This window comes from Ambystoma mexicanum, chromosome 11 (genome assembly GCF_040938575.1).
Source record: "Ambystoma mexicanum isolate Mex_15411 chromosome 11, UKY_AmexF1_1, whole genome shotgun sequence".
In the NCBI taxonomy this organism is placed as follows: Eukaryota; Metazoa; Chordata; class Amphibia; order Caudata; family Ambystomatidae; genus Ambystoma; species Ambystoma mexicanum.
Window position 1 is genome coordinate 1,351,040,968 of NC_090934.1, and position 25,726 is coordinate 1,351,066,693.

General features: G+C 46.6%; 1 protein-coding gene across 1 annotated transcript in view; it reads left to right on the top strand.

Annotated features, from left to right (window-relative positions):
* TEX9 (testis expressed 9) overlaps positions 1–25,726 on the top strand; it is a 289,980-nt gene that overhangs the window by 94,353 nt on the left and 169,901 nt on the right. The window contains exon 6 of the mRNA XM_069624890.1: positions 13,031–13,155. Within this exon, the coding sequence (XP_069480991.1) occupies positions 13,031–13,155 (125 nt within the window). The remainder of the gene's footprint in view (positions 1–13,030; positions 13,156–25,726) is intronic.

Below are 25,726 nucleotides of genomic sequence, written 5' to 3' on the forward strand. Positions count from 1 at the left end.
ACACATTTTTTATAGCAATAGTATATGCTAAATTGTCAATTTATTTTGAATACCTGAAATGGGTTTTAAACACCCTTGAAATGTTTTTTGAACATCAACACTGAGATATAGTTGACGCAATGGATTGTGTGTTTAACCCCTTAACTGCCATGGGTATTCTTCCCGCTCTCCCCATTGCCAAGGCCTTTTTTGGTGATTTCGGTATGTCGTCATTCAATATCTTGTAACTTTTCTGTTATGAGATATCCAGGCTAAATTTGGCCCCTTTTTTTCCCCACATGTAGGCGGTCGTAACGTCGCCCAGGAATCCTAGCTTGCTGTAGGGGGGTGAGAAAAAATAACCAAAAGGGAGAAAATGTTTTTTTTCTTTCAGAAAACGCCAATAAAATGATGTACAAATAAGCCTGTGGTTTTTTCCTTGTAAGAGCTAGGAACAAATGGTTTGCTGTGCTGAATTCCCCATTTAACCGGCTTTCTTGACTGAGTGGAAATGAAAAAAAACTTATTTTGATATGGTTATCAACCATTTTGTGAGAGGTAGGCGATTTTGCCTTTTTTTCCCAATAGGACATGCATGGACGGAATGGAAGAAAAAGGTAGGAAAGTTGAATGGGAAAACAGAAATGCATTCATTTCTGGAAAGTAGACATTTCAAGTTTAGGAAGGGGTGATTTGTGCAGGTCACGCAACAACTGTGTAGGGAAAAATTTCATAGTTTGGGGAAAAATCAGAAAAATGACAGGAAAAAAGGAATGTGGTGGACATGGTTGGCCCGGTAAGGCAATGGCTTCTTTCCCTTTATTTTTATTGGTTTTACCAAAATTCAACATCAAACAGTAAATAAAACTCCTCCATTGAGATTTAGTGTATAGCCGTGTTATGTCATCTCGAATCCCACACAGCCATACCCCTTCTGCAATCTGCTCCACCTCCAGGAAAACTTTCTCCATCTCCCCCTTGATTTCTTCCCAGAAGGGTTGAATGCCTTTACAGTCCCACCAGATATGTCTTCATGTTCCTACTTCAGCACAACCTCTCCAGCATTGATTCGACACGTGGGGGAACATAGCGTGTAATTTTTCGGGGTATATTGCCATTGTGTCATTATTTTGACCCACATTTCTCTGGTTTGTATCGAACGAGTCATTTTCGGGATCATTTCCCAAAGATCCTCCCACTGACCCTTTGTTAGTTCCGCCCCCAGTGTTTTGCCCCACTTGATCATGGATGACCATTTAATTTCCTCTCCCTGTTGGTTTATGAATTTATACAGAGTCAACACCCATTTTTCAGCCCCTGAGTTGGAAATAATGTATGTCTCAAACAGTGTAAGTGCCCTAGTTGCTGCTTTGGCAATGATCGGGGTGTTTAGCCAATGTTTTAACTGTTCGTATCTGTATTTATCCCCTTTTATTGTCCACGAACATTTCACCTATTTTTGTTATGCCCGTTTCCTCCGGGCTTGCGTATGCCCCTTGTTCCATCCCCGGTGGGAATTGCAGATTCCTACAAATGGGTGTAAAAGGTCCCAACCTAGTGGACATTATACCTCTCCGTGTCTGGCAATCCCACACCGCCAGTGTGGTCTTCAATATTTCACTTATCCCCAGGTTCTCATGTCTATGCTGTCTCTGTTTCCATAGGAGTTCTTCCAGCGGGGTTCTTGCAACTGCCCTGTCCTGCTTGGCCCAAATCTGCTGCAGGCTCTCCCCCACCCACTCCCTCAGGACCTTAAGCTGCGCCGCCTGATAATATTTCTGAAAATGGGGAAGTGACCTCCCCCCTCCCTAGTTGGTGCCGTGAGGATCGTCCTAGCCATTCTCAGGGTCTTCCCTTTCCATATATAAGCCGAAACCAGTTTCGTTAAAGTTTTGAAAAATGTCCGGGGGATGCCCACAGGGAGAGCCTGAAAATAGTACAGTATCTTTGGGAGGATGGTCATCTTAACTGACTGGATCCTACCCCACCAAGAAATTTGTAGTGGGTTCCATCTGCCCACTTCACTAGGGATATTTGCAAGAAGCCGCGGGTAGTTTGCTCCATAGATTTGCCCAACTTTCTGCGGTACCATTATTCCCAGGTACTTTATCCCCCTTTCCACTATCTTAAGATTCAATGCCGTAGCTTCCCTCTGTATGTTTGCTCTATCCCCCGGCAGGATTAGAATTTCTGATTTTGTCCTATTAATCTTCAGACCCGAGATGGCCCCAAACTCTTCTAGCTCCCCCACCGCAACGGATAGTGTGGATTCAGGGTTTTCTAATGTAATCAACATATCATCCGCGTATGCGATCACCCTGTGTTGCCGACCTGCCATATATATTCCTCTAATAAGTTCAGATTGCCTTAATTTCATGAGCAGAGGTTTCAAGAAGATAGCATACAGCAGCGGAGAAATGGGGCAGCCCTGTTTCGTCCCTCTTGAAATCAGCACTTTATTAGTTACCTCTCCGTTAATAGCTATCCTACTGGACGGGGTGTTATAATTCGCTCTGATTCTCGCAATATACTGGTCCCCAAAGCCCATGTACGGCATAGTTCTGAATAACATCGACCATTCCACGCGGTCAAAAGCCTTCTCGGCGTCGACCGAGAATAATATTGCTGGGGTGTTAGTCATGCCAATTTTTTCCACCAGGTGAATGAGCCTCCCGATGTTATCATGGGTCTGCCTCCCCTGAATGAAGCCTGATTGGTCCATACCTATCAGGTTTGGGAGAAGCGGGGAAAGCCTCGCCGCCAGAATTTTAGTATAGATTTTTGCATCTAAATTCATCAGGGATATCGGTCTATATGATGCAGGGAATGTTGGGTCCTTACCAGGTATGTGGAAGACTAACACTTTCGCTTCATTCATTGTGGGGGTCACGTTGCCATCGTCCATAAATGAGTTCAGGAGCCTAGTCAGGAACGGGGATAATTAAAGTCCAAATATTTTCTATAAAATGCGGCCGTAAAGCCATCTGGGCCTGGTGCCTTATTTAGTGGGAGCCCATTTATTGCTGCTTTAACTTACTTCTCGCTAATTGGGTTTTCAAGGGTCCGTTTTATCCTCCACGGATATCCGTGGGATCGGAATAGATTTTAGGTAGGAATCTTGGGCCTCTGTTAGGATGCTCTGTGGAGTAGAGAATTTAATAGTATTCCCTCAAAGTTTCCCCCAGGTCCTGTGTGCGTGTTAGTACGTCCCCTTTCGCATTGCGCATTGCCTTAATTGTTGTATCTTTCTGTTTTGCCCTGAGTTGCCTCGCTAGGAGTCTGTCTGCTTTGTTTGCCCTTATGTAATATCGCTGTTTCATATAAAGCAGGTTCCTTTCTGCATCTTTCGTTCGTAACATCTCTAGTTGGCCTTTTCTTTTAATGCTTTAGTGGGATGTGACACCAGTTCCTCTTGGATAGTTTCAATTGAGTTTTCCAGTTCCTGTTCCCATTTATATCTTTACTTGTCCTTCGTGCTTTTCATTGCTATCATCTTTCCCCTTATAACCGCCTTAAACTCATCCCAGACTGTGCTCAAAGTAACTTCCGCGGTATCATTCTGTACGAAGTATTCTTCTAACATTCCCCTTATGGCCTCCCCGGTTGTTGGGTCTTGGATCAGATCCAATGGTAGCCTCCACCGCCAGAGCCCATTCTTTTCCCCCGAAAGAGTCATCTCCAGCCATAATGGTGCATGGTCCGAGAGCGCTATCGCTCCCTTTTCTATCCCCCGAACCCTACCCATGAGACCCACCGATACCCAAAAATAATCTATCCTGGACATTGAATTGTGAACATGCGAGAAATACGTATACCCCCTCCGCTCCCCATGCAACTCCCTCCACACATCATTTTAAGGCCAAGTGATCCATCTGTTGTTTAAGACGCTTAGATGGTGCTCCATGGCCGTGTACATACCCTGCACTTCTGTCTAGTTGAGGGTTCCAAGCCATGTTGAAATCCCCTCCCATGATCACCTCCCCTCTTGCGAAGCCTTCCAGCCTCCCCAACACATCCCCGAGGAAACCATCCTGTCCCTGATTGGGTGCGTATAATGAGACAAGAGTAACACAGAATCCCTCTAACTCCGCATTGGCGAAGACATATCGTCCCTCTTTAGTGTCTTTCCCTTCTTTCACCGCAGTCGTCACCCCTGCTTTCTTTTCCATTGCTGTTGCTTGTGCCCAAATTTTAAACCCTTTTATGCATATTTTCTGTCTGTCCCTGGTTCTAACATGGGTCTCTTGAAGTAGCAGAATATCCGCTTTACCCCTTTTAACCTGTCTTTCCAGCTACGCTGGTAGGTTCATACCCCTAATGTTGTAAGTCAATATGCAAATCCTCCCCATACCGTTATATAGTTTTGTAATGGCATTGTGTCCCCCTCAGTACATGCCCCCATTTGTTCGTACCCCCGTACCCTCTCCCCCACCCCCTTTGCTCCCCACCCCAACAGTGAACTACATAACACATAACTTTAAACTTTCCCCCGAGCAGGGCAAGGGTTCCTAATGATGCTAGGGTGTTGCACCCTTCGCTCCCTGCCCTCCATGCCCTGGGGGGGGGGGGGGGGTATTTTGTGGGGAATCCTAAATCCCACTGTACCATCTGTCCCATCTGAGATGCAAACATGTGGGCACATCCAGGCCGCCATCTGTATAGTAATCATGCAGCTCCAGTCTTTTACATCCCCCCCCCCCCCATTGACCCCTATTTCCAGACCTCCGCACTAGGGACTGACGTGCAATCATTGTCCGTAGTTCTCATGGCATTTTCCTCCTGGTATCCCTTCCTGCGTCAGTCCTCTTTTGCTTGGAGGTCTCCCAACCTGCTAATTTCCTTATTCGCTCCCTCCTCGGTGTAGTCTCCTCTCGTTCCATCTCTGCCTCTTGAAGTCCCATCGTACTTAGTCCTTCTTCGCAAGGGTCGCCCTCCTCTGCTTTCCTTCCCACGTGAACAGCAGCCCAAACGGAAAGGTCCATTTATAGCGAATTTGTTTTGCCACCAGCACTTTGACTACCGGGACCATCGCTCTCCTTTTTTGGAGGGTCACTGGAGCCAGATCTTGGTACAGTTGAATGTCATGCCCTTTCCATTGAACATGCTCCAATTCCCTAGCCCGCTTCAGGATCTGTTCTTTCTGCGAATAAGAGGAGAGAGCTGCCAAGACATCCCGTGGTCTTTCACCCGGCGCCCCTGATCTTCTCGGTCCAACCCTGTGGACTCTATTCCAATTTCCTCTGTGTCGTGCCCGCCCAGAATATCTCTGAACACCTCTTTCACCGTGTCCTTCAGATCTTTGTCCAGTATTGTTTCCGCCATATTCTTGATACGGATATTGGAGCGTCTGGAGCGATTTTCCAAATCTTCACATTGCGTCTCCAAGTTGAGTGAGTCGTACCAGGTGCTCTTGTGTCTCATTTGTCTGCTTTGTGTCTTCCTCCAGGCTCTGGAGTGTTTTCTCCACCATGTCTGTTCTCTCTTCCAGGTTGGCTATTTCAATTTTCATATCCTGAATCACTTGTTTCATTTCGGCTTTCATAGTTGTGAACTGGTCTTGCACTGCAGACATAAACTTTTCCTGTTAGTCCATAAACCAGGATTGCATGTCCGCTTTCGTCGCCGGTTGTTGTTGCTGAGGTATTGCTTCACTTTCCCCCCGGGAACCCCTCTGGGATTTCCCTCTCGGTTGCAGTGAGTCCTCTATTGACCACATTTGTAAAATGTCTGCGTCCTGTTTCGTGGATTGTGGCTGTTGGTGGGCGGCGTTGCCCTTTCCTTTAGCCCTTGACATGGTAGAGAAGGCCGCCCTGGATTTGAGGGAGCATGGACACCCACTTGCCGCCCAGTAGAATGATCTTCCACTTGTTGGTTCCCCGTCAATGCGACTGTGGGCAGAGTCCCTTCCTTTTCTGGGCGTTGTGTTTGACCCCGAGTCCCTCCGGAGTCCCTCCTGCTGTCGCCTGCCGGTGTTGGCGAGGGCGCCCCCCTATATGCGTGGGGCTGGCGGGTCCCCCCAGTGTACCCCAGGTAGGTCCTCTCCATCACTGTCCCCGATCCGCCGTTCTTAATTGCTCTGGGGGGGGGGGGGGGGCAGCGCCGCCGCCATTGTGGCTGTCCGGGGCGATACGAAGAGACACCAGGTTATATGGTATGGTGATCTTAGGGGGGGGTTTGCCCCCTCCCACGTTAAATATATCGGGCCCCCATGCTGAGGATATTCTGCTTAAAGTAGCCAGGCTTCCCCCCCTTCTCTATTGTGCCCGTTCTTTCACCCCCCCCCCCCGGGGGCCACCCCTCCTCCCCTTCCATGTGTGGGGTCTCCTCTCAATCCCCCTTGCGGGGGGGCTCACCTTCTGTTCTCGCCGATGAAGCCCGGGGCGGCCCCCGCTCCTCTATTCAAGCGGTCCGCCCCGGCCCGACGTCTTCTCCCGCCTCCACCGCCTTCCGGGCGTCTACACCTCCTTTTAAGCCCGGCGCCGCGTCCTCGCGGGCGCCGAGCCGCTCATCTGTCCGCTGCTTGCCCTGCTCTGTGGCCGCCAGCGTTGATCCGCCTCCGGGTCGCTCCACAGTCTCTTCACTGTGGGGGCCGCCGCGATTCACCCGGCCCCAGCTGTCCTCCACGTCCGCCCGCTGTTGTTCGCCTCCGCCGTCGGAGGGTGCCTCTGTAGCCCGATGGGGGAGGGGCTGGCGTCTCTCCCTCCCCGTTCTCTTTCCACAAGGCTCGTTCGTCGAGCCATGTTATCTGCAGGGGGGGGACCACCAGTTGCCTAGGGGTGGGGGGGGGCGTCGTCCCAACCTAGCCGCTTCTGCCGCTAATGTGCTTCGTTGTTGGCGGCCCATGCAGAGCACGGCTTAGCTGCGGCTCCTCACCCCGGCGGCCATCTTGTAATGTTTCACAAAACGAGCAATACCACAAGCCAAAAACGGAGCTATGGTACACAGGAGTTTTATGCTTACGGCCTAAACAGACGTACTTAGCATGTGTAAATAAGGAAAGCAAATGTGGTGAGGAAGGGCAAGCATACATTTTTTTTTTTTTGAAAGAGCACAGGCAGTCCTTTTGAAGGGTAGGTGACTTGTGCAGGATACAAAAGTATATAGTGCCTAAAGCAGTGACTAAATGTAGGTCACATTTGGGAAATGAAAGTGTTGTGTGACAAAGGGCAGCAGCAAATGGGTCGAACCGTTATGAAAATCACTCAAACACAAAAAATGTCATACCTTCCTGCTTTTCCACAGGTGTCCCAACAAAAATGGTACCTCACACGTGTGGGTGCACCTACCTGGGCGCAAGGTGAAAAGGCTAAAACGCGGGTAACCCCAAGTCTTTCGGCACAGCAGATTTTCAGGTATTTTGCTCATGGGGACAACCTGCAGATTTGAGCCTAGGGTGTCGAAGCCATCAAGGAAAACCAGGAACCCCATGCATTTCCGAAAAGAGGACACCCGTGGGAATCCACAGAGGTCTGACTTGCGTAAATCATCCCAGAATTATTACCCACAACCCCCGTCAAAATCTGAAATGTGGTGACAAAACAAATATTTCGCACATTTCACTCTGCTCACCCACCGAAACAAGCCGCCAACAACACATGGCCTACCTTCCCACGTTCCCACAGGTGTCCTGACAAAAACGGTACCTCAAATGTGTGGGTGCACCTACCCGGGCGCAAAGGGGAAAAGGCTAAACCACTGGTAACCCCCAATGGATTTAGGGGGGGGGGCAACCTACAGATTTGGGCCTAGGGCGTCGAAGCCACCAAGGAAAACGGGGAACCCCATGCATTTCAGAAAAGACACCTGCGGGAATCCACAGATGTGTGACTTGTGCGAATCACCCCAGAATTTATTACCCACAACCCCTGGCAAAGACCCACATGGGAGACGGGTGCCCAAGGCCAGGGACATTACCCCCAACTGTCCTGGAGCTCTGTCTGGCCTGCATTACAGCTTCTTCCTCAGGGGAAAAGGATGGGGAATGTCCCAGGCCTCCATGGAACCAACGCTGTGCTTGGGTATGTTCAACCCACATCAGAGTCAGCCGTCCAAGGCCAGGGATATGACTGCCTACCACCCTGGAGCTCTGGCTGGGTTGCATTACAGCTTCTCCCCTCTGGTAAAGGACGGGGAACCTGCCGAGGCTCCCTGGGACTGCCCCTGCACTTGCCGCTGCACTTGGACGGTCGACCCACATGGGAGACAGCCACCCTAGGCCAAGGAAATCACCTCTGACAAATGTTACAGCTTTTCCCCACCAGGGAGTCCCGGCAGTGTGCCAATACCTCCCCAAAGTGAAAAGCTGTAACGCAGCCCAGCCAGAGCTCCAGGAAAGTCTGGGGTAATGTCCTTGGCCTTGGGCGGCTGTCTCCCATGTGGATTGACCATCCCCAAATGCAGCGGCAGTCCTAGGCAGCCTCGGCAGGGACCCATCCTTTCCCAGAGGGGAGAAGCTTTAACTCAACCCCGCCAGAGCTCTAGGGTGGTAGGGGGTCATATCCCTGGCCTTGGGCGGCTGACTCCCATGTGGGTTGAATGTCCCCAAGCCCAGCGTTGGTTCCAGGGAGGCCCAGGACATTCCCTGTCCTTTCCCGGAGGGAGACGCTGTAACTCAGGCAAGTCACAATACTGGGAAGGTTGGGGGATCACGTACCTGGCCTTGGGCACCCATCTCCCATGTGGGTTGACCATCCCCAAGTGCAGCGGCAGTCCCAGGAAGCCCCGGCAGGGTCCCCCTCCCTTCCCGGACGTACATTCTGTAACGCATGCCAGCCAGACCTCCAGGATGGTCAGGAGTGATGGCCCTGGCCCTGGGCACCCTTCTCCCATGTGGATCGACCATCCCCAAGCCCAGCCTGCAGCTCTGGCTGGGCTGTGTTACAGCCTTTCCCTCCGGGGAAGAATGGGGACCCTGCCGGGGCTCCCTGGGCAGCCGATGCACTTCGGGATGGTCGCCCCATATGGGACACAGCATCCAAGGCCAGGGACATTACCCTTGACTATCCTGGAGCTCTGGTAGGCCTGTGTTACAGCTTCTCACTCCGGGAAAGGTTGGAGACCCTGCCGGGGCTCCCTGGAACCGCTGCTGGGCTTGGGGACTGTCGACCCACATGGGAGACAGCCGCTCAAGGCCAGGGACATCACCCGCGACTATCCTGGAGCGAATGCTGGGCTGCGACACAGAATTTCCCTTGGGGGAGGTTAGGGAACCCTGCCGGGGCTCCCTTGAACTGCCGCTCTGCTTGGGGACCGTACACCCACGTGGTAAACGGATGTGCAAGGCCGAGGACATCACCCCCAACCTGGAGTTCTTGCTGGCCTGTGTTTCAGCTTTTTCCCACCAGTGAGTCCCAGCAGTGTACCAATACCTCCCCAAAGGGAAAAGCTGTAATGCAGCCCAGCCGGAACTCCTGGATGGTTGGAGGTGATGTTTCCGGCCTTGGACATCCGTTTACCATGTGGGTTGACCATCCCCAAGTGCAGCGGCAGTCCCAGGGAGCCTCGGCAGGGTCCTCGTCCTTTCCCAGAGGGGAGAAGCTGTAACGCAACCCAGCCAGGGCTCCAGGGTGGTAGGGGGTCATATGCCTGGCCTTGGGCGGCTGACTCCCAGTGTGGGTTGAACGTCCCCAAGCCCAGCCGTGGTTCCCGGGAGGCCCAGGACATTCCCTGTCCTTTCCCAGAGGGAGAAGCTGTAACAGAGGCAAGCCAGAATACCAGAATGGTTGGGGATCACATACCTGGCCTTGGGCACCCATCTCACATGTGGGTTGACCATCCCCAAGTGCAGCGGCAGTCCCAGGGAGCCCCAGAAGTATCCACATTCCTCCCCGGAGGCGACATCTCCCCACATGGGAGACATCCACTAACAGGGAAATACCAATGTTCTGCTGGCATGGGGGGCAATTTGTGGCCTGCCCCTGCAATTGTGTCCCAGCCCCCCAAAATATCTCCCCAGATGGCCCACTCCCGCCCAGACTACCAACAATCCAGCCCCAGTCTCACCCACCCCACACACAATGGGACCTAACCGTAGAATAATAAAAAACAATACTCTCATAACGTTGCAGCTGCTCGCGTAGAAACGGCTGTAAACAAAACAAAAAACATTTGTTACGGTCACCCCAGCAAAAAGAAATCATCACTACTACTCTCTGATCACGGCCCCCCCTTTCAAGCCATCCCTGATGGTCAACTAACCCTCACCCCCCCAGTAAAAACTCATTTGCCCCTTCCTAGGGGCAGAATTCTGCCCCCAGGGAGGACTACATTAAGTGCTCCCCATCCACTTAGGGTGAAGGGGAGAGGGCCATCCCTCTTTCCATTACAAAATTCCCTAGTGGTTTAGGGTGCCCCTCAGCCCCCCTAAAATGCAGCCTACCATTTTCATTTTTTTTTGTTTACCCAACTTCCCTTGGTGCAGATGGGCCCATTATTGTGCCAATCTGCCCCCAGGGTGCCCAAAACCTACTGCCCCATCCATTGGAGGGCCTGTCCCACGTTTTGTGGTGGCCCTCTCCTCCCCTGCCCACCCCAAATGGATGGGGGGGGTATCTCATGCAGCCCTCCCTGGGGCTCCTAGGAAGGGCTGCATGAGATGCCCCTTCCCTCAAAAAAGCCAGAGTTCGAGGGAGAGGGAGAAGGGTGCTTACCTTTTCTCTTCGCTACGGCAGCTGAAAATGGCTGACGCTGTGAATTTACTTTCAGTTTCATGTCTGTTTGCATTACGCACGCCGAGTATGAAACTGAAGGTAATCCAACCCCTGGGCCATGAGGAGGGACCTCTCCCACACATAGCCCGGGGGGTGGATTACTGTTTTGTGCGATCCCTGCTCTGCAGGGATCGCACAAAACAGATTGCCAAAAAGGACGAGCTAGCTCATCCTTGGCAATTAACAGGTTAAATCAAATCGGCAGCTTGCAGATGTAAAAAAACAATTTTAAAAAAAACCTCTTTAACCTGAGCTTGAAGAGGGCATCTAATGCTCTTCTGCATCTCATCCCATAATGCCTTCCAACAAATCAATTTTTGAAATGCATTCTCATTAATGTATAATACATACAATTAGCAGTGCAATACATTATCAGCCTACGTATCTTGTTCGATCAAGGCCCACAGTTTAATTTGTTGTGATAGGCTGATCCAGAATGTACACATAAGCCATAGGATTCTGAATCTGTAATTCAGGCATCAGAGTCCCAATTCTAGCCGTTTATGATGGTAATACATCTCATATTGAGAGGTAACAACGTGTCTTTTTTAATACTTCCAGTGTAGGGTCAAATGTGGTGCCCCATAAAGTGCTTTGATCAGAATTGGAGATTCATACTTTTGGGTCTTGAAAAGAGCCCACATTTTATGATAACATTTAATTGTACCTCTTGCAAGCAAAAGGGTATTTTTACGTTGAGTGGTTGTATGAGTATTCCAAGTGATGTTAGAGGTGAAAATTAGGCACACATATTTAAACCCGGGAACTGTTTGAAAATTAGTCCTATTCATATGTCATTTTATGTTTATTTTCCTTTTACAGAAAACATTGTATTTGTTTTAGGAACCGTATCTTCAGTCTATTTGCTTGTGAATATTTAAGGGTGCTAATATGCTTTTGCAGACCAATAGGAGTTCGTGATATCGAATAAATTATCTGCATATTACAAAAAAAGAACCTATACATTCTTCGGTTTCAAGAAGCACCTAGTCAAATGAAAAATGAGATAACAAGCCTTTACTGCTTTTTTTTTTTTTTTAATTTCAAAGCTAGACCTAGGCCTCTTGTCTTTGGATCAAGGTAACAACCTACTGATAAATCAAAATGGCAACCCTGCACAATTAGGTTACACATTTTTCTCTGTAGTTTCAAACTGGAAACCACTGTTCCTAATTCAATAATCAATATGTGATCATTACTTGACAAACAAAATAAAACCCTATTTCGGTACAACTGTCCCTTGAATTACCTCTGGCGTCAAGTATTCATATACTTCTCAGACCTACAACGTATAACTTCATGTTGCCTGGAAACAAATATCAAATAACCATTAATAAACAACCTTCTTGGCTGTTCCATCGTCGCTATGATCTGGTGAGACTACATTTCTGAAGAACCTTGTTTTACTTTCCAGTCTCTTGTTTTTTAGCTTTCTATATGTTTTTTCTTTCCAAAGGTGTGTTTTACCCACTGTGAATCAATTTTTGATTTTTCGAGGATTCTTAGACTTCATTCAAGTTGTATATCTCCACTTGTAATTATTGTCCAACATGCATTCTAGCCTTGAACTCTCTCTTGACACCTGCTAAGTTGTTTCACAGAGCTTCCTGCTCTTTGGTTCAGCTTTTTTTTTTGGAAAGGGTTAAAACAAGTTGTTGAATTTTTTTTTCTTTTTTTTCAACCAAATGCATGTTTGGCAACAGCCACTGCATTTGGATCTCACCTTGATTTTTGTTTTTGGGCATGACCCTATTTTTCAAAATTATTTTATTTGCTCGACACAATTAGAAGAACTGCTTTTCCAGAATGCATGTATGCACAGGTCATTCCTGGTGTTTCCCCTTTGTGCTGCATCCCCAGCATTTACCTACTCACTTTAGCGCAATTAGATTTCACCTGGGGAATTGACATAGTTACCCATCATATAATTAATGTTCAGGTCACTTCTTATGCTGTCCTTTGGTATCACAAAGGATTTTTTACTGTATGCTCAATGCACGCTCGCATGAACACGGCTTACTACCTTCTCTTCACCTGTTGTCCCCACCCCACCGATAGCACCAACCTTTTTTTCTGTAAGTTATTAGTGGATTTTTCTGCCAAAGGCGGCTCCAAATTCTCCTCCTTCTCTTTCAGGTTTTACAGACCTTCTAATGGCTCTTCTATTCTGCTCTACCTCCCTACCTTCACTGGTTCTGCTTCCAGCTTCAGATAAACAGATCACCTTCTCATTTCTGTGTGATTATTTTTTATATACATCCCTTTAAGTATCCATGACACTGCATGCTTGGCCAGGGTGACATTTGTTATAGACTAACGTTTATTTTTTGTTTTCTTTACAGAATAAAGAAAGAGCTGGCTCCAAGTCAACAACTCAGAACAGACCACATTCAGGCAGACCACCGTCTACCAGACCACTGACTGACAGACCACTGTCTACCAGTAAAGGAAAAAAGTACACTTCCGGGTACATAAAATGTATTCCATGTTTGCTTTTCTAAACAGGGTAATTGATACTTTGATCTAGCCAAACTCTATAGTGTAGACTGAGCCAGAAGGCAGAATTTAGGAGCAATGGGGTGGTGTAATAGTACAGCTAACCCATCCTAGAGTGCTCCACTCCAGTAACATAGGAACATAGGAGTACACAAGTGTGTGTGTGTGTGTGTGTGTGTGTGTGTGTGTGTGTATTCAGTGAAACAACTTTATAAAGGGACTTTATGGTCAAGTTGCACTAATAAAAACCTATGAAATTCAATGATAAAAACTTTGTTCCAGGGACGTTGAAGTTGCAAGTAAAATCGAAAACCCCCAGAAATTCGCTAGTTATGGTAAGCTAAGCAACTATAACCCGCACCACCACTGTGCACTGCTAAGACTAACACCCAGGACATCAAAGATGACATCACAAATGTAATTGATGACATCACTGATGACATCACATATCTGGGCCACTTGTTTTTGTTCACTGACATATGGAAGGCAGGCGGTTTTGTTCACTGACAGTCAAAATATTAAAATTGAAAAGGTGCTGTATATCTAGACGTTAACCTTCTTGTATGTTCTTGAAGTAGTTTCAGTATGGTTTGGTCTCGGCTCATAATGCAGGCCTCAAACACAATTAATTTGCATACATAATGACATAATGATGAACTTTAATGTTATTGAAACTTTCTGGTGATGTTTCGTTCTTCCTTACTTTAGTTTCCCTGTATGGGCCTCTTAATTTGTATGCATTGTGGGTCTTGATATGCATTTTTTGTACTGACACAAGTATGTAGTAAGTTTTCAATTATTAGCTATTTATTCCATGTTTAATATTACTCAAACCCCTGATAAGATATAATTTATAATTTTACTAGCCAAAATGACTAAATTTAAAATATTTCACTTCTATGAAGCATGTTGCAGCCATTGCTTATGTGCATATATGTTTCGGCTCCTGTATAAACAACACTCCAATATAATATTTTGTTTAGATGAGTACCTTCTTTAATACATTAAGAACTTCATAATAGGTCTTCTAGCATTTTCAGCCGATGTACAAAGTTTGACCTTAAAACTGTGCCATTACCGACCTCCTGCCAACATCTTTAACAATTCTACAACATGTTTGCAACTTTTTCTACTGTTTTTGTGTTCGCCGATGTTTGCGAACATCTGATGTCATTGCAGACTTTCCGTACAGTGTCATGTGGCCAAGCGCAGTATGGTGACGAGCTTTGCAAATGGATCTGTGCTTCGCGTTTGGTTCCGTGCTTCACGAACAGTTCGAAACTGCATTTTTTAGCAGATCAAGGAAGTTTTCATGCTGAAAATGTACCCTTGCACAGCTCCTAGGTCTATCTTTAATCATTATTCATTTGCAATCTAGGACAGAGCACAATCTAGGACAGAGCACCTGTTTGGAAGAATATTCACAGAACTGCTATTCGGCTTCAAAAATGGCATCAGCTATTGCCATCCCTTCTCCCCAGGAGCCACTACTACCAGCTGGAGGGCCTACACAACGGAAGAAGCGCAATCATGCAGAAAATAATCAAGAGGACCAGGAAGCTAAAGTACTCCCTCATTGCCTGCTTTGAAACAGTCGCACATATATCCACCAATAAGTTTTAAAAAAAAAAATAATCTAACCCTATCAACATATTAAACTTGCACACAACACACAGCCGCCAGGTGGTATACCCACAAGGGCAGTGCTGAAGGAGGGATTGGGGGGGTGGGAGGGATCTTACTGGTGTCAACTAGAGACAGGGCGTGGAACCTGTAAGGTTCATGAGGGACCAGGCCACCAGTGTCATGATGCCCGCTCCCGGGGAGCCGGTTCAAGCCCTGCGTCCCCGAAAGCGGACATCCAGTCCCCAAGGAAGGACCCAGCAACCCCATCTAGGGGCCCTTTGGACAGTGTCCTGGCGCCTATGGCGCCAGGCTCATAAAAGACATCAGTCCTGGCGCCATAGGCGCCAGGCTCATTATGGGAGTGCTTGGGTGCACTTACCTGATGCAGACCATGCTGCAGGATCCCGGCCTCCTTGAGGCCTGAAAGGAACTACTTTACCTGTGGGACTAATTTACCATCCGGGCGTGGTCAGGGAAGGTTACATACCTGATTGGAGGAAGGATACATACCTGGAACTTCTTCCAAGGCTATTTAAACCCCACCCTAACAGCCACACGTGCTTCGCGTTGTTCTGCATCTAGCAGCTGGACACTCACCGTGTCTGCTCCTGCATCCTGACTTCTGCCACGCCTGCCAGCATCCTGGATCACCTGCAAAGGAAGAGAAGAAGAGAACAGAAGAAGGAAAAGTCCTTACCTGCTAAATCCGCATCCCGGAGACATCTTGCCGACAATCCTGAAAAGGAAGACTTTAATTTAAAAGCTCATCGCGTCGATCGCTGCAGCGCCGCATTCCACTCATCTTTACAAGGCGCCTCCATGTTCAGCAGCTATCATCCGGATTCGCAGTCACGCCCCAGCGCCTAGGGAGAAAAAGACCAGAGCAAAAGGTGAGAGAGAGAAGGGAATAAGGAAAGATAAATCTCCATGTTAAAACTTACCTGTTGATTCATTCCCTCTTCATTTCGGGTCCGCGCCGCATCCTGGCATTTCCGGACCCCGGCCCCTATGGGGAAAAAGAGACAGCGTTAATGAGCGAATGAAAAGACATTACCAAAAAACGCTCATTAAAGACTTACCTGATTTCTACAAGGATTTCACCTCTCATCTCGGGTCGGTGCCTGTTCCCCGGCGTTCCGTACCCCGGCCCCTATGGGGAAAAAGACACTAGCATTAGTACATTAATACATGGACACAAGGGGGAACCTCTTAAAAAAAAAAAAAAACTTACCTGGAAGCCAAGCAAGTTTGGTTCTCACCAATCCGGAAAAATCCAGTGAAGTAACTGGATACCAACGCGCCCCTGCATCAGAAGCAGGATGGAGAGCTCGTCCTTCCAGACCCTAAGGTGAGACGCTACGAGAAATCACAGAAGGGTTTCGAGGAGGGTGAGAGGGGAAAGTGGGAGGCCGATTGCATTACCCCGCAGACAGTTAATCCCCTATTTTCGCCTACAGAAGGATACTTATGCGAGCCAGACAAGCCAGATTTGGCGGCCCGGTCCAGTCCGTCTTCCGAACCCTGCGCATCACCTTAGAAGAGGTCACAGCAGCGCGAACCAGGCCAGCGCCTCCGTGGGAGTCAGGTGAGAGTAACAACCAGTATCAGTGGCACTGGTATGAGTTAGCAGGGAAGGAATTAAGTAAAACAGGAACACAAAAGCAGAGTTTCCATACGTTTCCGGAACTTAAGGATGTCCAGCTCAAGTAGTAGAGGAGCGGCTCGCTGTTCGAAAGAGAGGCACCAGTTGAAGACCGAGACATGCCTCCCGCTCTTTGTATCAAAAAGCGTTTGACAATTGCAGTACGGGAGTTACAGCAGCGGAGGTCTCTAGCAGTGCAATATTTTTAGGAAAACAAAGTTAGACAAATTGTAGTACTTGAAATTAGCAGGAGCCAATGTACACATCGTAGAGCTGCAGGGTTAAGCGATCCATGGGCTTTAGGCCAATGTTATGGCTTGCAGCCCTATTCTAGATTAGCGGACGTGGGCATGGACAATAAAGGGGGAGGTTAAGGAAGAGGCTGTTGCATTAGTACAGCCTACACAGGTCCAGGTCTCTACATACGTTCATCTTCTGGGGGGGAAGGTGAGGAACGGTACAATGCCTGTAAGGAGTGCAAGCTGAAAGTGAGGGCTTTTTTTACAAGCTCCAAAATGTAAGTAGTAAAGACGAGGACTTAAAGATGACCCCAAGGTTTTTGGCCTCACAGGATGGTGAGAGTAGAGGGCCCAAAGACCGCATCTAGAGGATAGGAAAAAAACAGGGCACAGGTATCACAATAAGAAAGATCTCCATCTTACTGGCATTGAGACAGAGATTGTTAGCTGCACACAATGCCTCAATGGTGATCAAACAATCGGGGATAAAAAAAACGGGATAACAAATTAGATCAGGGAAGTTTAAGGAAAGCTGTGTGCTATTAACATAACACTGGAAATGAGAAAAAAAGAAAGACATCAGGTGAACCAGAGGGACGAAATAGATATGGAAGAGCCACAATCGTAGGATAAAACCCTGGGGTACTCTGCAGATACACAGTGAGGAGGTGGACTACAAACAGCCTAGTTGCAGCTGATAAGGGCAGTTAGTAAGGAAAATAAATCAGCTAGTCCAGTGCCCGGTCCACGATGCTAATGTTAAACCATTTAATGAGGATGCAATTGTTGCCCGTGTGAAAGACTGGGGAGACATCAAGGAGCACTGTCCTCAATTATACTACAATCATAAATGCCTGTTAGGGTCATGGGAAGGCTGGGTTCAAGAACCAGACCAAGGTCAAGGACATTAAGATGCATGCAGTCAGTGGCTGGGTGCAATGGTTTTAGTAAAAATCTTCCCTGTTTCCCTTAACGCTCCTTTAAAGAGATCAGCTGAGTTCAGTGCACAAAATGGAGGATTCCGCATCAACCTAGGGCCAGGTGGTGGCTCACCTCAGTAAAATTCTAAATTAGAATGTTGACTGCAGATTGGAGGTGAGCACCATTTGTAACTGCCTTTCATCAACATATCTGGAGAAGAGCAGATGTGCTGTGGGCTTGCTCACCTGAGGCCTATCTAGGAAGAATTGGGAAAGACAGGAAGAAAGAAGAAAATCAGGAACTTGTGCTGCTTCATTTACTGGTGGGAGTGCAGCGTGCAGCTCCAACTAGATTAAATGAGCAAGCATTTGTAAAAAGAAATTCAGAACAATAGGTTTTGAGAAATTGCCTATTAGTTTAGTTTGGTTTTCATAATTGACTTTAGTAAAAATGTTTATTTAAATTGCCTGTACGAACTCTAGGGGCAGTCAGTCGTTGGAAACGTTTTGCCTGTACGCGAGTGAATGAAACTGACACTACTGAAGATAGAAGACTTTCAGAAGGCAGTGGAAGCATGTGGTAATGTTGTGTATGTTTAAAGAGGAAATCTGAAGAACCGGCAGGCGGCATGCAAATGTAAAGAATAACAGTTCCTCTATTCCGATGCACTGCGCAAGCCTTATTGAACTCTTGTGAGAGAGATCGAATGTGTTGATAGAAGCAAAGCGAACAGCAGGTGGCTTTCCAATGAACGCAGAGTCTACAGTTAAGTATTTGTTGCACAGTTCAGTCACTTTAACCCCTTAAGTGCCAAGGACGACCTATCTTGTCCTTGACATTATGTTTGCAGTCCTTTTTGGCACTCCTTTTTGTGCGATCCCTGCTTTGCAGGGATCGCACAAAACTGAAATCCAACCCCCGGGCTATGTGAGGAGGAGGTTCCTCCTCACGGCCCAGGGGTTGGATTTCTGTCAGTTTCACGTCAGCACACGCAATGCGTGTTGATGTGAAACTGAAAGTAATTTTCACAGCGACAGCCATTTGGCCTGCCGAAGTGAAAATAAGAGTTTCCACCTTTCTCTCCCTCGATCGGCGCAACTATTGTGCCATTAAGCTTGAGGAAGGCATCGTTGGAAAGGGGAGACTCTTCCCCTTTCCAGCGACACCTTTGTTTGAAGCATTGCTGGGCACAGATTGGGCGCAGAGTGCTCGATCCGTGCCCGACAATGCCACTAGACCACCAGGGATCTGTTTGTGATGTGGGGGTGAGGGGGCTGTTTACCATGTAAGCAGCCCTCTCTTTTTTTTAGTTTTTTTTTTTTTTTTTAGTTTTTCTTTTTCTTTTCCACCCAGGTAGGTGCACCCACACATGAGGTACTGTTTTTTTTGGGACACCTGTGGGAACGCGGGACGGTAGGACATGTGGTGTTGACGGTGTGTTTCGGTGGGTGGGCAGAGGGAAATATCTGAAAATTGTGTTTTCTTTCGCCAGACTTTGCCGGGGATTGTGGGTAATAAATTTGGGGGCGATTCGCACAAGTCAGACCTCTATAGATTCCCACAGGTGTCCTCTTTTCGGAAATGCATGGGGTTCCCGGTTTTCCTTGGTTGCTGTGACACCCCAGGCCCAATTCTGTAGGTTGTCCACAAGAGCAAATTCCTCAAAATCTGCTCTGCCCAAAAACTTGGTTACCAGTGGTTTATCCTTTTCCGTTTGTGCCCAGGTTGGTGCACCCACACATGTGAGGTACCGTTTTCATCGGGACACCTGTGGGAAGGTACAACATTTGTTGTGTTGGCGTGCTTTTCATAGTGTTTCGACTCATTTGCTGCTGTACTTTGTCACACAACCCTTTAATTTCCCAAATGTGACCTACATTTAGTCGCTGCTTTAGGCACTATACACTTTTGTAACCTGCACAAGTCACCTACCCTTCAAAAGGTCTGCCTGTGTCCTTTCAAAAAATGTGTGCTTGCCCTTCCTCCCCACATTTGTTTTTACTTATTTACACATGCCAAGTACGTCTGTTTAAACACAAAGAAAGGGGGGAATTATCCCGTAAGCAGTGAAGGAGAGGGACTAAGAACTATACTAAAACAATGGGGTCCATACTGCTATAAATTCAATTAGCACAAGTTATTTATAATGGGTGTACCACAAGGGTATCCCTCAAATGGGTTAAACATGAGACTACCCTGATTGTTTTCAGAGTCTGCCACAGCCTACAACCCATTTGAGTAATACCATTGTGGTACACCCATTATAAATAACTTGTTGTTTGAACTAATTGCTAATTGAATTTATAGCAGTAGGGACCCCATTGTTTTAGTAAAGTACGTCTGTTTAGGCCATAAGCGTAAAACTCATGTTTACTGTGGATCAGTTTTTGGCTTGTGGTAGTGCTTGTTTTGTGAAATATTACAAAAAATATGTGATTTCCTAACTGAAAGAGTCGGGGGAATGTAGTGAAGCATTGTTTTTTCAAAATGCACAGAAGCCATTGCCTTACTGGGCCAACCATGTCCACCACATGCCTTTTTTTAAAATTTTATTTATGATTTATTTATTTTGTTAATGCCATGCTATTTTCCTGATTTTATTTATTGATTTTTTTTTTTTTTTTTTTCTTTCCCAAACTGCAATTTTGCCCTACATAGTTGTTGCCTGGCCTGCAAAAATCACGCCTTCCTAAACTTGGAGTTTTGTCTAATTTTCATAAATGTATGACTTTCTCTCCTCCCATTCAACTTTCCTACCCTTCTCTTCCGTTCCGTCCACGCATGTACTATTGGAAAAAAAAGGCAGAAAATCGCCTACCTTTCACAAAGCGGCTAGTTACTAAATAAAAAATGTTTTTGGTTTCCACTAAACCTGTTCTTGAAAGCCTGGAAATGGTGAATTGAGCACAGAAAACCATTTGTTCCTAGCTCTTGCAAGGAAAAAAACACAGGCTTCTTTGTACATCATTTTATTGACATTTTGTGAAAAAACCCAAAATGTTCTCACTTTTTGGTTATTTTCTCCCACCCCCCTACAGCAAACTAGGATTCCTTGGTCGCATTACGACCGCCTACATGTGGGAAAAAAGGGGCCAAATTTGCCTGAGATATTTCATGTAACAAAGTTACAAGGGATTGAATGGCGACATACAGAAATCACCAAAAAAGGCATTGGCACTGGGAAGGGCAGTTGGGAGGGACTCATGGCAGTTTATCGAGCACACGTTCAGAAAATAATTGTACATTTAACTTACCCGATCTCAGCGAGGCAAGTCTCTGGTCCGGGTAACTCAGAATTCCTCATTAGGAATCAAAAAGATCCTTCTTCAACAGTAAGTACGTAGTAAGTGCTGCCGCGCATTTTGTTTCCCATTGGATGCTGGTATTTGTAGTTAATAATGCGCATCTTGGGTAGATCTAGAAAATCGGTAAACACAGTTAATGTTACAGCAACTAACGTAAGGCAGCAATTGGTACTAGAAGGAATGAAAAGGACTTTTGGCAAAGTCATTTAAGTTAACATTTCAGTTGAGTTAAAAGATTAAAACAAAAAGTGGAAAATTAAACCATCATGAGAAATCTATTTGAAGATCCTTTGAGACTACGACAGACTATTAGCCTCATCACGAGTTTGGCGGTAACCCTTAAATGCAGCGTTAACGCTATTACTGCCGCATTTAAGGGTCTGCAAAATCCGCCCCGATGTTGCCGATTTTCGGCGCTATTACATTCCCCATTGGGCCCAATGGGAAATTCCCGAATGGGCCCAATGGGGAATGGGGACTTACCGTTCTGCCAAACCCATGAGATCCGGCGCTAATAGCGCCGGGGGGTTTAGCGGTAGGGCTAATAGCCCCGGCGGTAATACCACCGGGGTTAATGCCCAACTCGTGATGAGGCCCTATGTGTGCATATTAGGAAATGATCTGAGTAATGTAAAGAAGTATAAAGAAGCTTATCTTTAGCAAGATATGGAAGAAGTACAGTTTTGAATTGATCCTCTGGGCTTTACAAGGAGGATAAACCGGTATCTAAAGGGAGGTGTGAGAATTTGGTTTTAGTGATCAAGTATATTGATTAACCATTATTCAATTCCTGTACAGGGAACCCTGGAAAGAAGTAAGAGGAGCTCCAGTGTTTTTTTATTTTATCCACTCCCTGCTTCCCCGCCGCCCCTGGGTTCAGTAAGGTGCAGAGCAGTCGGAGAGGGACTATGGGGTTCAACAGCTCCCACTGTGAACGAGAGGATTTGAAAATGGACACAGCCATATAGACAATTGTATCATTCCACCATATTACAAATACTGTATACTCCCCCTACATTACCTATAATTATATACACATATTACTATAATAAGTGTGGCCAACCACCACAATAGAATGAAACCATATAACCAGTACGTACAATACATAAGAAAATTTGCCCTGAACCCCCTGAAATTGAAATGATGTCCATGGACACCAATATTGATTGCGGACTCGGCAGCATCTGCAAACCCTTTTTTCACCTATAAAACAGCTCCATATCATCTTTATTCCACTCCCCTACCCTTTCCACACCCTCTTTCAGCCATCAAATAACCCCAAATGTGTTTTCCAGACACGCTATCTGCAGACACCGGCTGCTATCTGAGGACCCAACATGGTGACCGTTTAAAAAAATATGACGCATCTCACACTTTTCACCATCCAATAGGCAGACGCATCTGATGTCTGCGGACAGCACGCCGGACCCTGATTGGTCCAGGGGGGTGTCCGCAGACCGAATCGGGAAGTGAGTCCACGGACCGGGCCCAGCTATCACTCATTTTATTATACGTACTTTTTAGCCATTTAAAGAAAGAAAACTCTTACGCGGATTTACACCAACTTTACAAAAGCATGCCACCGCTCCTACTGCAAATTTGGTGAAAATCCGTCCAGTGGATTGGGCTGTAGGCATGAGCAACATGTTTCTTTTCCATTGGTCTATGAGGATTTCCACAAATGTTGGTGCCCCTCACCTTTAACTTTGCCCCCCTTGACGAAACTGGACCTAACTTTGCAGAATCATTACGAGGGAGGCGTATACTTTTCTTGCCAAGTTTGGTGAGGATTCGTCCATGGGGGTGCGAAGTTATAAGATGCCCAAAAAGTGCTCTTCCTGTGGGTTGAGCAACTTAAATATGTTGTATTATATTTATATATAATATATAATTTTGGCCCGAGTTTGGCATACCAATCTGGGGTGTGCTAGTGTAATCTGACCAACCTGTGAGAAACCTGAGGTCTCTTCCAGGCTACTCCCGGGGATCCTTTGTTCTGGTGGCCAGGGGAGGGCCATCGCTCTTGGATCCCAACCCTAGGGGCGGACAAGCGAGGGAGGATCACCTGGGCAGGAGGTCCTCTGGGACTATGGGAGACACGCCCTCACGTGAAACATGGCATTCCTCCCGTTCCGATACACCCCTACTCAACATCCCATCAGTTGTCATGGGATAATGTCAGCAGAGTCCTTTCATACCCCAGTACCTTTCTGTAAGAAAAAGAACACAACCAGGGAAACTAAAACCCAATAAACAATCCATTCACCTATCACGATACATTTACCCCCTTCATCCGGACAAAAATCTACATGGTTTTCCCATGATCTCCAGGAAAACCTACAACTCCCACAATCCCCATTTCCATTCTTGAAGTCCAACTACTGGGACGAAGACGAGGCAGATGGAAGTCATGATTACCCATAGGAATCAATGGGCAATGGATCCCTATGGGCAGTCTCCATGTTGTCCCGATAATGAGGTCAGGCATGGAGGGACAACTACTCACATCTGACTCCAATCAACTCTTTCAAAGAGTATAAAAGGTCAGCCACCCAGGCACACTCTGTGCGAGCTGGGGATGCTGAAGGAACGGTAAAGACCAGAAGGAGAAGTCAGCAGCTGGGAGAACCTTGAGGAGCTATAAGGGGGGGACGGACTGCCAAGACACTGAGTCCTGAGACACGGAGTCCTGGGGAAACTGCTGGAAAAGTTGGTTTTACCCCAACTCGACTCTCATACTGAACTTGTTGGTGGTCTCCACGGCCATCAATTTGGGTTTCGAGCATCCAGAAGCATGGAAAATGGTCTTCTGAACACCTGTGATGAGCTGCTCGTGTCTCTGGACTCCAACACCCCTGCTGTCCTTAGCAATCTCTCTTCTGCCTTTGACACAGTCAACCATTCCATCCTCATACAAAGGCTCCACGATACCCTTGGTATCTCGGAATGAGCACTGGACTGGCTGACATCCTTCCTTACTGACCGCTCTTCCCAAGTCATTGTGAGCGCCTTCTCCTCTCCTACTTCCCACTCCTCCTGTGATGTCCCCCAGGGTTCTATCCTCTCCCCCTGGCTCTTTAACATCTACCTTTCTCTGCTTGCACGCCTAATCTCCTCCTCCAACTTAGTGTTACACAGACGACACAGCTCTTTTCAAACTCCCTGCCGATCCTCTTGCACCCTCCATCATCTCGGACTGCCTATCTGCCATCCAGTCCTGGTGCACCGCCTTCGATCTCTGCCTCAACGCCTGTAAAACTGAGATCCTTCCCATCAGTACCCCTGCTCCCCCCTCCCTCCCACCCCCCCTTCACTCTGGCCTTCCTTCATGGGCTCTCTCCCTGTGAACTCTTCTGCAACCAGAAAACTTTGAGTCATCTTCGACTACACTCTCTCCTTTCCCCCTCACACTCAGGACATTACCAAGAAGTCCCACTTTCAGCTCTTCCTTCGCAAAGGAATTCTCCCTTTCCCCCAGAGGTTCAATGTGACTCCCAAGCCCTGGTTCTCTCTATGCTTCACTATCGCAATAGCGTGCTCCTGAATCTACCATCTTCCACTATGCAACCCCTCCAGCTAATCCAGAAAATGGCAGCAAGACTTATCCTTGGCCTTAAACCCAGGGACCGCATCTCTGCTACACTAAAGTCTCCACTGGCACCCGGTTGCTGCAAGTGTTAAATTGAAATCCCTCTACATCATCCACAAGGCGGTCTGGGCTCGGGTACCACACTATCTTAAACTTCAGTTTACCAACTACTCACCCTCTAGACCACTACACTCCTCTGGCTCCAACTCTTTGTGTAAAACATTTTGCTAAACAGAGGGCAGGTGGTTGTTCGCTCATATGGAACAGCCTCCCCCTATTTCTGAACTATTGTGTCAGAAATAGTTAGTTCTGACACAATAAAACATATACAAGGCTATAGCAGACACCCACGTGCATGTCAGCTTACAGACCTGTGCCACGCCGGGTGGTACTGCTAGTATATCCATATTTTCTTTTATTCTTTTTACAAGAGTTAAGTTTAAACCAGCAAAAACTTCTACAAACAGAAATAATAAAGAAAGGTAACAACATAATAAACTTTATTAATATCTAAAATGCTGTATAGTCACAGTAATGTGTGAATATTGTTTTTAATGAAATGTAACACTTTTTATTTTTTTGACTATGCATTACATGTGTGCTTTTGTTAGTATTTACAGTTTGGATTATGTACTAAATTTAATTTAGCACACATTAAATGTTTGCATTGTTTATGCACAGTGTAATGACTATAAAAGTGTATGTTCATATACTTTGTAGAAGTAAATGCTACTAAGCTATATGCAAATGATATTTGAATGTTTTCTTGGTTTTGTGTAGGTTTTTTTTAATCATTATTTAGTAAATTATATGTATTTACAATGATGACATGTACCTTGTTAATTAATATTTGTATTAATTTACTAGCAAAAAGTACCTGTTTTGATAAACTGTTCTTTGGACATACATGACAACACTCATCAATTGTTAAAAATCAATGTTCCTGCAGGTCGCTGTTCCAATTCGCTTATCGCTTGATATGCTTTGCACTCTGAAGTAAACAGCACTGAGAATGGACATTTGTGGCTGGCTGATATACCTGGGTATGATTCGCAAAAGAGTAAAATTACATATTAAATCTACGTTGGCCCATAATGCATATTGGGTCTTCACAGTAAAGATAAAGTGCATCTCAATTAAAGTGCTAATATCGCCCTTGTGTGGACCGCCCACAATACCCATTTTTGGTTTTGTTCTCTCAATGTTGGTTTTAGAATTAT